Source organism: Oncorhynchus nerka, linkage group LG18 (assembly GCF_034236695.1).
Source record: "Oncorhynchus nerka isolate Pitt River linkage group LG18, Oner_Uvic_2.0, whole genome shotgun sequence".
Lineage (NCBI taxonomy): Eukaryota > Metazoa > Chordata > Actinopteri > Salmoniformes > Salmonidae > Oncorhynchus > Oncorhynchus nerka.
The window spans coordinates 57,662,363-57,675,617 of NC_088413.1; the positions used below are offsets into that span (position 1 = coordinate 57,662,363).

General features: G+C 44.0%; 1 protein-coding gene across 1 annotated transcript; it reads right to left on the reverse strand.

Moving 5' to 3' along the window:
- Positions 1-675: 675 nt before the first annotated feature.
- Positions 676-3,963, reverse strand: vcpkmt (valosin containing protein lysine (K) methyltransferase). The gene is made up of 5 exons (XM_029688703.2): positions 3,681-3,963; positions 3,294-3,407; positions 3,033-3,105; positions 2,689-2,808; positions 676-2,534 (listed from the first exon to the last, which is right to left on the reverse strand). Exons 1-5 carry the CDS (start codon positions 3,938-3,940, stop codon positions 2,430-2,432), a joined length of 672 nt encoding a protein of 223 aa, XP_029544563.1. The 5' UTR covers positions 3,941-3,963; the 3' UTR covers positions 676-2,429.
- Positions 3,964-13,255: the final 9,292 nt, after the last annotated feature.

Below are 13,255 nucleotides of genomic sequence, written 5' to 3' on the forward strand. Positions count from 1 at the left end.
ATGTGTAAGGGCTGGAAAGGGCGCACACACTGAACAAATAGCTCAGTGCATCACAGAGAATAGTGATTGTCTGCTATCTACAGTGCCTTCAGAAAGTATTCACACCCCTTGACTTTGTGTTACAGCCTCAATTTAAAATGGATTAAGTTGAGATTGTGTCACTGGCCTACACACAATACCCCATAATGTCAAAGTGGAATTATGTTCTTTTTTTTTTTTTTTACACAAATTAATAAAAAATAAATCTATTGTCTTGAGTCAATAAGTATTCAACCACTTTATGAAAAGTGTAAATAATTTCAGAAGTAAAAATGTACTTTACAAGTCACATAATAAGTTGCATGGATTGTGTGCAATAAGTTATTAACATGTTTGAATGACTACCTCATCTCTCTACCCAACACATACAGATCACTGTAAGGTCCCTCTGTAAAGCAAAGAATTTCGAACAGATTCAACCACGAAGACCAGGGAGGTTTTTCAATGCCTCGCAAAGGGAACCTATTGGTAGATAGGTTACCTAAAGCAGACATTGAATATTCCTTTGAGCATGGTGAAATGATTCATTACACTTTGGATGGTATATCAATACACCCAGTCACAGTAAAGATAGACGTCCTTCCTAACTCAGTTGCCGGAGAGGAAGGAAAACAGCCCTCACCACGAGGCCATTGGTGACTTTAAAAGTTAGTTTAATGGCTGTGACAGGAGAAAACTGAGGTTGAATCAACAACATTATAGTTACTCCACAATAGTAATCCAATTGACAGAGTGAAAAGAAGGAAGCCTGTACAGAAAAATGGCTGCATCATGTTATGGGTATGCTTTTAATTGGCACGGACTAGAGAGTTTTTTAGGATAAGAGAAACAGAACAGAGCTAAGGCAAAATCCTATAGAAAAACCTGGTTGTCTCCTTTCCAACAGACACTGGGAGACCAATTCACCTTTCAGCAGGACAATAACCTAAAACAAAGATCAAATATACACTGGAGTTGCTTACCAAAACCATATTGAATGTTCCTGAGTGGCCTTTAAATCAGATTTTAAAAATTGATGGCAAGACTTAAATGGCTGTCCTGCAATGATCCAACTTGACAGAGCTTAAATATGTTTGTGGATGCAAATATAGTACAATCCAGTTGTGCAAAGCTCTTAGACTTACCCAGAAAGACTCACAGCTGTAATCACTGCCAAAGGTGATTCTAGCATGTATTGATTCAGGGGTGTGAATACTTATGTAAATTAGATCTGTATTTAATTTACAATAAATGTTAATGTTTCTACAAACATGTTTTCACTTTGTCATTATGGATAGTGTGTGGGGACTGGTGAGAAAAATGTTTTAAATTTAGGCTGTAACTACAAAATGTGGAATAAGTCAAGGGGTATGAATACTTTCTGAAGACTATATCCACACACTAGCACTCTGCTGCTGAACATCATATACACTGAGTATACAAAACATTAAGAACGCCTGCTCTTTCCATGACAGACTGACCAGGTGAATCCAGACTGACATGGATGTCACTTGTTAAATCAGTGTAGATGAAGGGGAGGAGACAGGTTAAAGAATACTTAAGCATTGAGACATGGATTGTGTATGTGTGCCATTCAGATGGTGAATGGGCAAGACAAAATATGTAAGTGCCTTTGAACGGGATATGGTAGTACGTGCCAGGCGAACCGGTTTGTGTCAAGAACTGCAATGCTCCTGGGTTTTTCATGCTCAACAATTTCCTGTGTATTAAGAGTGGTCCACCACCCAAAAGACATCCAGCCAACTTGACACAACTTAGTATAGTCTCTGTATGACACTTTAATTAGCTAAACTTATATTTCATTAACTTCTATAAAAAATTCACTTAATCATCCCACAAATGTGTTCCAACAGTTAAATACTGTAATGAGAAAAACAATGTTCTGAAGAAGAATGTTTTCTTTTCCTTTTCAAAGGTAGACCCAGCGAAATGACGTTGCCACGTTTAGCACCACATATATTGCGATGAGTGGGATGCAAGACTTCGCTCCCACAGTCACACACAGTATCTGCACGTGTACGAGTTTGCGTCTCGTGGTACGGGACCAAAACAGCAGAGAAGTTTAGCCTCACGCTTCAACACTCTTAGCTGCTGTAGAAATTGATCCCCTATGCTGTTTACTTTGTGCACCCAAGTCATATCGTGGAGTCTAACTGGGATTTGTTTTAGAATCATGGTGCAATGAGTATCACAGTCTGGTAAAACTCATAGTCCGTACTAAGACAACATGGATATATCGATAAAGGATTTTCAAACGAGTTCTTTCAACATTAGTGCTCTCCCCTGGGGTCCATTCAATTTAACTTACCATGTGAACTGTACATGAGTGCAATTCAATTATTTGTATACCACAACCCTGACAACCACATATACACAAGACACTCATTCACTCAGACAGCTCTGCGAATGTGAAGGATGCGGATGTCAGGACTGTTATACTCTGGGTCCTGCTTGTTCAAAGGGATCTCCTCAGACTGGAAGTCTTGTAGAAGCAACTGATTGGACAACAGAACAGAGGAACAGCACGTCATTGAAGAGGAAGATGGTCCTAAGATCTCCACAGAAGAAATGAAAAGTTCGCATATAACAGCTAACTACATTTCCTTACACAACAGTATATATGATAGCAAGAACTGACAGATTTCTCACCTCAAAAAATTGTTTCTCCACTTTGGGGTTGACACCCACGGTGCGTTGCTCATAGCAGCATATGATGGTGGTCTCTGGTCCAACCAGGTGCTTCAGGGTTTCCACCAGTGGCTTCACGGACTAAGTACAACAGACAGTAAAAAAGTTATTTTTCACCCATGTATTGAACTCAAAGTAACTCATCCCACTATCAATAGTGTTTTATTACTAAATGTGTTGGGCAGTTGTATAGGTGTTCAAGCAATAAAAAGCAAGTCTAACAAAAAATGAGTTTAGGTTAGTACCCCCCAAAATTAAAATTGCACAAATTCAGTATCACAACAGCAAATGATAAAGTACAACACCTGTTCATAATAGATGCAGTCCGCCATCAGGATAAAATGTGGGTGTGGTAGAAACTCTGACACATTTTCACCCCTTTAAAAAGGTAAGAGAATTCCACATTTGAGACATGAACAAGGTTAGATTACATGGCCCATCTATAGAAAAGCCATGGTTTGCTTACACATTATAGCCTACTGTGATAACTATGGTTGTAGTTTGCCTTCTCTTAGGAAATAGAATCTATATTAACTAACAAGTACTGGGATAAGTACAGTACAGACCATTTTAGTACCTTGGCTTCGATGGATCCACTGCTGACAAGTTCCTGGTTGTCTTGGATATTGACTTGGAGTAGAGACTGCAGGTCCTCGAGGTCTGTCACAGTAACCTGAGCCCTACAGGACAGAAAGAGAGAGGGATTAAGACAATATGTTCATTATGATTCAAATAATTTCATCAATCAGTTCTGTACCAATGTAATTTCAGACCATTCGATAGGTAGCGAACGTAGCTATGTATTTATATACAGTTCAGCTAGACAGAAACGTTAGCGAGCTAACTAATGTTAGATAGTTTACTTTAGTTAGAAGCGAAGCAAATAGTTAGTCAACGATTTATATAGATAAAAGGCTCACAATAACATTTAGTTGCTAGTTAACGTTACTCACCCCAAAGATGCTGCCATAAGGCCCACAACTCCTGTTCCTGCTCCTAACTCTAGAATGTTTTTGCTAGCCCACATGTTCACGCCCGAGCAAGGGTCATACAACGGTTTAGTTTCTAAATATTTTGACAGGACAATTGCTGCATCCCACACCACACAACCGACGTCTCCTTTAAAGCACTGTTTGATTTTCAAGACAGATCCGTCGTTTTTCTCAACGTCTCTTGTAAAATAATTATTGTGGTGTAACGTATGCTCCGCCATCTTTTCTTCTTCGTTGAGGTATAACGGCGGTTGGCATCCAATAAATGTTGCATTACCGCCACCTACTGGAGTGTTATGAATACAAAAAATACAAAAAAACATTTTTTTAAACAAATCAAAAACACAAAAATACCCTACCATCTAACACTACACTCACAAATAATACTACATAATAATAATAAAAAACAAAACTCCCACATCTTCCTTCTTTCAATTCTCCATATTTTAACAAGGCTAATCTGAAAACAAGGCTCCCTAAATTCAATTTTTTTTTTTTTTTTTATTTCAGGTAGGCAAGTTGAGAACAAGTTCTCATTTACAATTGCGACCTGGCCAAGATAAAGCAAAGCAGTTCGACACATACAACGACACAGAGTTACACATGGAGTAAAACAAACATACAGTCAATAATACAGTATAAACAAGTCTATATACCATGTGAGCAAATGAGGTGAGATAAGGGAGGTAAAGGCAAAAAAAGGCCATGGTGGCAAAGTAAATACAATATAGCAAGTAAAACAATGGAATGGTAGATTTGCAGTGGAAGAATGTGCAAAGTAGAAATAAAAATAATGGGGTGCAAAGGAGCTAAATAAATAAATTAATTAAATACAGTAGGGAAAGAGGTAGTTGTTGGTGCAGTAATCTGTGAGCTGCTCTGACAGTTGGTGCTTAAAGCTAGTGAGGGAGATAAGTGTTTTCAGTTTCAGAGATTTTTGTAGTTCGTTCCAGTCATTGGCAGCAGAGATTGCGCAACTCGGGCTGGCAAACCCTGGATCATTGTTATTCTAACTTCCACGACGCGTATAAGGCCCTCCCCTGCCCTCCTTTCAGAAAAGCTGACCATGACTCCATTTTGTTGCTCCCAGCCTATAGACAGAAACTAAAACAGGAAGCACCCGCGCTTAGGTCTGTTCAACGCTGGTCCGACAAATCAGATTCCATGCTTCAAGATCACGTGGACTGGGATATGTTCCGCATAGCGTCAAACAACAACATTGATGAATACGCTGTTTCGGTGAGCGAGTTTATTAGCAAGTGCATCGGTGATGTTGTACCCACAAGCGTCTATTAAATCATTCCCCAACCAGAAACCGTGGATTGATGGCAGCATTCGTGCAAAACTGAGAGCGAACCACTGCTTTTAAATCGGGGGTGATCGGAAACATGACCAAATACAAACAGTGTAGCTATTCCCTCCGCAAGGCAATCAAACAAGCTAAGCGCCAGTATAGAGACAAAGTAGAGTCGCAATTCAACGGCTCAGACACGTGAGGTATGTGGCAGGGTCTACAGTCAATCACGGACTACAAAAGAAAAACCAGCTCCGTCGCGAACCACGATGTCTTGCTCCCAGACCGACTAAACAACTTCTTTGCTCGCTTTGAGGACAATACAGTGCCATGGACACGGCCCGCTACCAAAACCTGCGGGCTCTCCTTCACTGCAGCCAACGTGAGTAAAACTTAACCTTTAAACCCTCGCAAGACTCCTGGCCCAGAAGGCATCCCCAGCTGCGTCCTCAGAGCATGTGCAGACCAGCTGGCTGGTGTGTTTACGGACATATTCAATCAAGCCTTATCCCAGTCTGCTGTTCCCACATGCTTCAAGAGGGCAGCCATTGTTCCTGTTCCCAAGAAAGCTAAGGTAACTGAGCTAAATGACTACCGCCCCGTAGCACTCACTTCCGTCATCATGAAGTGCTTTGAGAGACTAGTCAAGGATCATATCACCTCCACCCTACCTGACACCCAAGACCCACTCCAATTTGCTGACCGCCCCAATAGATCCACAGACGACGCAATCACACTGCCCTAACCCATCTGGACAAGAGGAATACCTATGTATTCCTATGTTCATCGACTATAGCTCAGCATTTAACACCATATTACCCTCCAAACTCGTCATTAAGCTCGAGACCCTGGGTCTCAATCCCGCCCTGTGCAACTGGGTCCTGTACTTCCTGACGGGCCGCCCCCAGGTTGAGGGTAGGTAACATCTCCACCTCGCTGATCGTCAACACTGGGGCCCCACAAGGGTGCGTTCTCAGTCCTCTCCTGTACTCCCTGTTCAACCACGACTGCGTGGCCATGCATGCCTCCAACTCAATCATCAAGTTTGCAGACGACACTACAGTGGTAGGCTTGATTACCAACAACGACGAGACGGCCCTCAGGGAGGAGGTGAGGGCCCTCGGAGTGTGGTGTCAGGAAAACAACCTCAATGTCAACAAAACAAAGGAGATGATTGTGGACTTCAGGAAACAGCAGAGGGAGCAGCCCCCTACCACGGGACAGTAGTGGAGAGGGTGGAAAGTTTTAAGTTCCTCGGTGTACATATCACCGTGTGGTGAAGAAGGTGTACAATGCCTCTTCAACCTCAAGAGGCTGACGAAAATCAGCTTGTCACCAAAAACAGTCACAAACTTTTACAGATGCACAATCGAGAGCATCCTGTCGGGCTGGATCACCACCTGGTACGGCAACTGCTCCGCCCACAACCGTAAGGCTCTCCAGAGGGTAGTGAGGTCTGCACAACGCATCACCGGGGGCAAACTACCTGCCCTCCAGGACACCTACACCACCCGATGTCACAGGAAGGCCATAAAGATCATCAAGGACAACAACCACCCGAGCCACTGCCTGTTCACCCCCGCTATCATCCAGAAGGCGAGGTCAGTACAGGTGCATCAAAGCAGCTTCTATCTCAAGGCCATCAGACTGATAAACAGCAATCACTAACATTGAGTGGCTGCTGCCAACATACTGACTCAACTCTAGCCACTTTAATAATGCAAAAATGTATGTAATAAATGTATCACCAGCCACTTTAAACAATGTTTACATACATTACTCATCTCATATGTATATACTGTACTCTATACCATCTACTGCATCTTACCTATGCCATTCGGCCATGACTCATTCATATATTTTTATGTATATGTTCTTATTCATTCCTTTACACTTGTGTGTATAAGGTAGTTGTTGTGAAATTGTTAGGTTAAATTACTTGTTAGATATTACATGGTCGGAACTAAAAGCACAAGCATTTCGCTACACTCGCATTAAGACCTGCTCACCATGTGTATGTGACAAATAAAATTTGATATCTCCCTTCTCAGGCTCTAAGGCCCGAGAAGGTGGTACGGCTTGTGACAATATAGCATGTAACTTCTTCGCCAAGAAATCTTACAGCCCCAGGAACCGCCCCTCCGCTTCCACAATGATTTATTTATTCATGGGACTTCTCTCCACCTTGGCAGTGTCATTTATCATTATAGCTATAAAGGCCACAAAGTCCACCTTCTTAACCTTTAAAATGTCAGGATCCTGCTGGTGAAAGGCAACCCCTGCACCATGCAGTGAAGGCCTATCAACCACCATGGACTCTTCAAGTGCCCCCATTCACATCCTCAACCCTTTTAACAGCTGCTGCACATATGCTCTGGATAGCCCTGACTTTGGACTCCTCATTCTCTTCACCCTTGTGGGGCATTTGAAAGATGTGGCTTCATGGTTCCCACCACAATTGCAACATGTCACATGTTCATTACTTTTATAACACATAACATTATATTTTCGACAACTTGGACATCTTGGCTTCTCCCTTCTGCAAACACTTGAAAGGACCTAAAGCTTTACAATGATCTCAATGAATTAGTCTTGGGATAAAGGCTCTTACTCTGTAGTTAAGATACCCTAACTGCACTTGAGTAGGGGGACTCCATATCAAAAACAAAAGAACAGAGAGACTTCACTTCTTCATTCACCACTCAATTCATCCGACGTGCATCAATCACTCCAGGAATATTTATAGTCTCTTCAGCATCTACTTCCCACGAGATTCCAGATATAACCTCTTTGATGGGTTCCTAAGAGACACACACAACCCTTCAAACATATAAATTCGGGTGAGACGCAACATTTCTTCTGATGCTCAGAAGCACAAAAAATCTAAACCAGCCCGCCTCTCATGATCCTCACAGCCCTCACTCTACTCAGCACTTTCTCCACCAGTTTAGATATCTCAAATGGATTCCTCAAGATTGGTCATTTGATCAGCTGCTCATTTACAAGCCATACTCCTACAAGACACAATGTGACATTCTCATAAGTGTAGTCTACTTTCCTCCGTTTTCCATTCTTTTGGACAATATTCTAATTCTCCTTGATTCTACCGCCATTAGATTCAGAATCCACTTCATCGTCCGCTTCCGCATTTGGCTGGCTAACTAGCTAGCTCCGTAGTAGGCTCCTGCCAAAGACAGTACAGGTTTAGAAATGGTCTGCACTACTGCCACTGGCAACAATGTAGTTCCTCTGGGAGATTTTCTGGGGTGTAGTCATTATGCCGATTCTGTTCTATGGTAGGTCCCTCCCCGTTTCGTTCCGTTTGCTCCCGTTTGGTTCTTAAATGGTAAATGGTTTCCGTAATGAATACACCCCTGGTAATTTCTCTCTGAACGCCATCTTGTTCTCTACAGTTGTTTTCCGCTTCCTTATTATGGCCACTGTGACGTGTAGCACCTCTCGCCGGGGTTTTTTAGTTCTCCTTGCTCTTTTACCTTCTTCAAAGTTGGTAGGTTGCTTGGTAGTGGTACCCTCCTTGGCAACAAACTTGGCAACCAAATGGTGATGATGATGATGAATTATGGTGTGTGGGCCAGACAAACATGACCCTGGCAAATTATTGTAATGTTTTCTTTGCCTTCGCGATGACAAACGCAACATCGTTTGTGGGTGAACTTTGCCTGGCATTGCGCTAGTGCGCTGAATCTGCTAGCTGACTCGCCCTCAGTGACCTTCCACCTAGGCCTGGTGGGAAAGTTTTAAATTAAGGTTACCTGAGCATTGAGGTAGCCATCAACGCAACATGCAATAATTTAAAAGATTTTACTGAGTTACAGTTCTTATAAGGAAATAAGTCAATTGAAATAAATTCATTAGGCCCTAATCCATGGATTGCACATGACTAGGAATACATATATGAATCTGTTTGTCACAGATACCTTTAAAAAAGGTAGGGGCATGGATCAGAAAATCAGTCAGTATCTGGTGTGACCACCATTTGCCTCATGCAGCGTGAGATCTCCTTGCATAGAATTGATCAGGCTGTTGATTGTGACCTGTGGAATGTTGTCCCACTCCTCTTCAATGGCTGTGCATAGCTGCTGGATATTGGCGGGAACTGGAACACACTGTCGTACACGTCGATCCAGATTATCTCAAACATGCTCAATGGGTGACATGTCTAGTGAATATGCAGGCCATGAAAGATCTGGGACATTTTCAGCTTTCAGGAATTGTGTACAGATCCTTGCTACATGAGACTGTGCATTATCATGCTGAAACATGAGGTGATAGCGGTGGATGAATTGCACGACAATGAGCCTCAGGATCTCGTCATGGTATCTCTGTGCATTCAAATTGCCATTGATAAAATGCAATTGTGTTCATTGTCCATAGGTTATGCCTGCCCTTACCATAACCCCACCACCACCATGGGGCACTTTGTTCACAACTTCGATATCAGCAATCCACTCGCCCACACGACGCCATACACATGGTCTGCGGTTATGAGGCCGGTTGGATGTACTGCCAAATTCTCTAAAATGACATTGGAGAGGGCTTATGGTAGAGAAATTAACATTAAATTCTCTGGCAACATCATTGGTGGACATTCCTGCATGCAGCATGCCAATTGCACGCTCCCTCAAAACCTGAAACATCTGTAGCATTGTGTTGTGTGTTTTCTGGATCCGTTAGTTGTTTAGCAACCCCTAGTGGCAGTTTAAGTGCAGCAGTGTAGAACTAACCTGTTTGTGTCATGTGACAGAAAGCAATTTCAGAAGTGAAGCAATGTGTAAGATGTACAAGTGTGACAGAGTAGTTACAATCCTTCAACATCCTTTATAAGTGTTGTAAAATGCAATGTCTGTAAGTATATTTGTTTATTAACACAAGATAAATGCTTATCACATACATTTTATGTTTCTGTAAAAGATTAAGAACTGAGTTAGCTGTTAGCTTCTTTGCATTAGCTTCAGTGCTATTTCTCTCTAGGGACACCTAGCTTAGCAATATCAAGCATAGTAGCATTCTAGTAACTTTATCTTTGACTCTAGATTGAGTATTCTTATTCCTTATTGCATACATTTAGTGCAGTTATTGTGTAAGACATTCTGTGCTCTATACTACTGTAACTGAAAATATGTCATTTTTGGTTTGTTGCAGTTGCACACTGTGATTCAAGTAAACTTCCAAAATGCCAGCCTGCTAGTGAAAAGACAGGCATAGCTACCCGTAAGAGAGGAACCTCCACGTAGAGCAGCAAGGATTTGAGAGCTAAGGGGCTGTCATCTTGGCGCAGAGCAAGCCATCACGACATCACCAGCTTAAGTCTTGATCCTCCGTGCCACACTTACCTCACATCCTAGCAGAAAGTAGTAAGGAAAATGCTATGCAGCAAGACGAAAACAGAGACATGGAGAATTCGATGCACAGTCTATAAGTTCTTGCTCTTACAAATCATCAGTCAGTTCGAGGTCGTCAGCCAGTTCAAGGGTGCCAAAGCGAGAGCCAAAGCAGAAGCAGCGCAAGCCAGAGCAGCTTATGCAAAGAGAGAGATAGGCATTAAGGTTGAGAAGGCCCGCCTCAAAGCTACCTTGGGATGCCCTGCAGGAAGAGAAAGAGAAAAATGCTTATTTTGCTGAGGCAGAAATACTGGAGGCAGCTCTACAGGAAGTAGATCTTGGTTTAGCTGGCAGGGTCTCACCCCCAATCCCACGTCAGAAAAGCCTTCAGCACACCTTAGACCACGCTAGCCTTAGTTCAAGTCAGCAGTTCAACAGAGTGAGGGATGAAAAACCACTTGACTCTGCCGACACAGATACATGAGATAACATGCCCTGTGCCACCAACCAAACGCAGACAGATGAGCAGCTTACACCAGGTCATACGATCCTGGCCAGCACAAGCAAAGCCAACAACCAGAGGAATGGAGGGATTCAAGAAGGAGGTGTTTTCAGTGTTGCTCTTCCACAAATCATCTCGCCAAGAACTGGAAGGAAACGGGGGAAATGCAACAAATGCGAAAGTGACCGGAACCACTCAGCACTCCATCCCGGCCCAGCTCCATGGAAGTTAAGCTCATCCCCTTCCTCTTCAGAGCATGGCGGGGAGGAAGATGAACCGGCCAATCAGGAGATCACATCGAAGTGCACCACCAAGGTGTGTAGAGAAGAAATGAGCGCGAGAGCATCCTCCAAGATAAGCCTCGTTAATGTGTTCCCCAAAGGACGCTGTGAAGATTCCAAAAGGATGTATGCTAAACTGGATGAACAAAGCAAATCGGTCTCTAGCAAGATCAGAGTTCTTTGACATTTTCAAAGTCAAGGCGTGTGCGGGACTCACAGAGACAGCCGGTAGGAGGGCCTGTGGTTACGTTGTGGAGTCAGTCGGTGAGAAGATGAGTCTCCGACTTCCCACACTCATCAAATGTAACCTAGTCCCTAACAACCACTTAGAAATTCCCACTCAAACACAGCTCGCCACCACAGTCATATGATACGCATCGCAGATCCCACCTCTGGATCCTGACAGACATACTTCTCCTCTTAGGCAGAGATGTCTTTTTTTACCCTTTTTTCTCCCCAATTTCGTGGTATCCAATTGTTTTTAGTAGCTACTATCTTGTCTCATCGCTACAACTCCCGTACGGGCTCGGGAGAGACGAAGATTGAAAGTCATGCGTCCTCCGATACACAACCCAACCGAGCCGCACTGCTTCTTAACACAGCGCGCATCCAACCCGGAAGCCAACAGCACCAATGTGTCGGAGGAAACACCGTGCACCTGGCAACCTTGGTTAGAGCGCACTGCGCCCGGCCCGCCACAGGAGTCGCTGGTGCCCGATGAGACATGGATATCCCTACCGGCCAAGCCCTCCCTAACCCGGACGATGCTAGGCCAATTGTGCGTCGCCCCACGGACCTCCCGGTCGCGGCCGGTTACGACAGAGCCTGGGCGCGAACCCAGAGTCTCTGGTGGCACAGCTAGCGCTGCAGTACAGTGCCCATAACCACTGCGCCACCCGGGAGGCTCAGGCAGAGATGTCTTGAGAGTACATAAAGTCAGGAACCAAATTAACGGTCCTGCGATGCTCCATTTGCCCAGAAACTAGACCTAGGTTGGGTTGTCATCTGCGACGTGTGTCTAAGAGGTGCCCACAAACCATCTCAGGTGAGCTCGTTCAATACATCCATCTTGGAAAATGGTTGTCCAACCTACCTCAGCCCATGCAACAGTCAGGTTAGACTGAAGAAGAAGCTCAGTTATGGAGCACAACAGCAGATCCTCGACAAGCCAAACCTGCAAGACAACTCACAGACACTTACTGCAGAGAACCTGGGTCAGTCAATTTGCTGTGGCACCACTAGCGATCACAAACTTGCACCTTCGATCAACGACACGAGATTCCTTCAGATCATGGACATTAAGGTCTGCCAAGACAGCTCCAACAGCTGGGTCACGCCCTTGCCCTTCCAGACGACGGCTGCCTAACAATAGGGAGTGCGCTTAGTCATCTCACCTCACTCCATTGTACTCTAGAAAAGCGGCCTCAGATGAAGGAGCACTTCTTCGAGTTTGTGCAGAAAATGCTCCTCAACGACCATGCAGTGGTAGCTCCAACACTCCAGGAAGGTCTAGAATGCTGGTACCTCCCTTCATTTTGAGTCAATCACCCTAAAAAGCCAGACCAGATCCATGTGGTGTTCGACTCAAGTGCACCATTCGAAGGAGTCTCCCTCAATTATGTACTCCTCACAGGCCCTGATCTCAACAACAGCCTGCTGGGGGTACTCATGGGGTTCAGGAAAGAACCCATGGCTATCACTGCTGATATCCAGCACATGTTCCACTGCTTCGTGTTGAGGGAGGATCACAGAAACTTCCTCCGCTTCCTGTGGTATCGCAACAATGACCCCAGCAGTAACATTGTGGACTACAGAATGTGTGTCCATGTCTTTGGCAATAGCCGTCAGATTCTGTCGTCATACACGGCCTAAGGAGCGCAGCCAAGGAAGAAAAAGATGACTTTGGCCGCAATGTGAGAAGGTTCATCGAACGTGTGTTCTATGTCGATGACTCACTGAAGTCATTTGCAACCGAAACAGAAGCCATCAGTGTCCTTGAGCACAGGAATATAAACCTCCTCACTGATGATCTCCCCTACAGCACAGTCTAGAAGTGTGTTGGAACATCACAGCAGACATATTCACATTCCAAGCTGTAGACGACAAGAAGCCATACA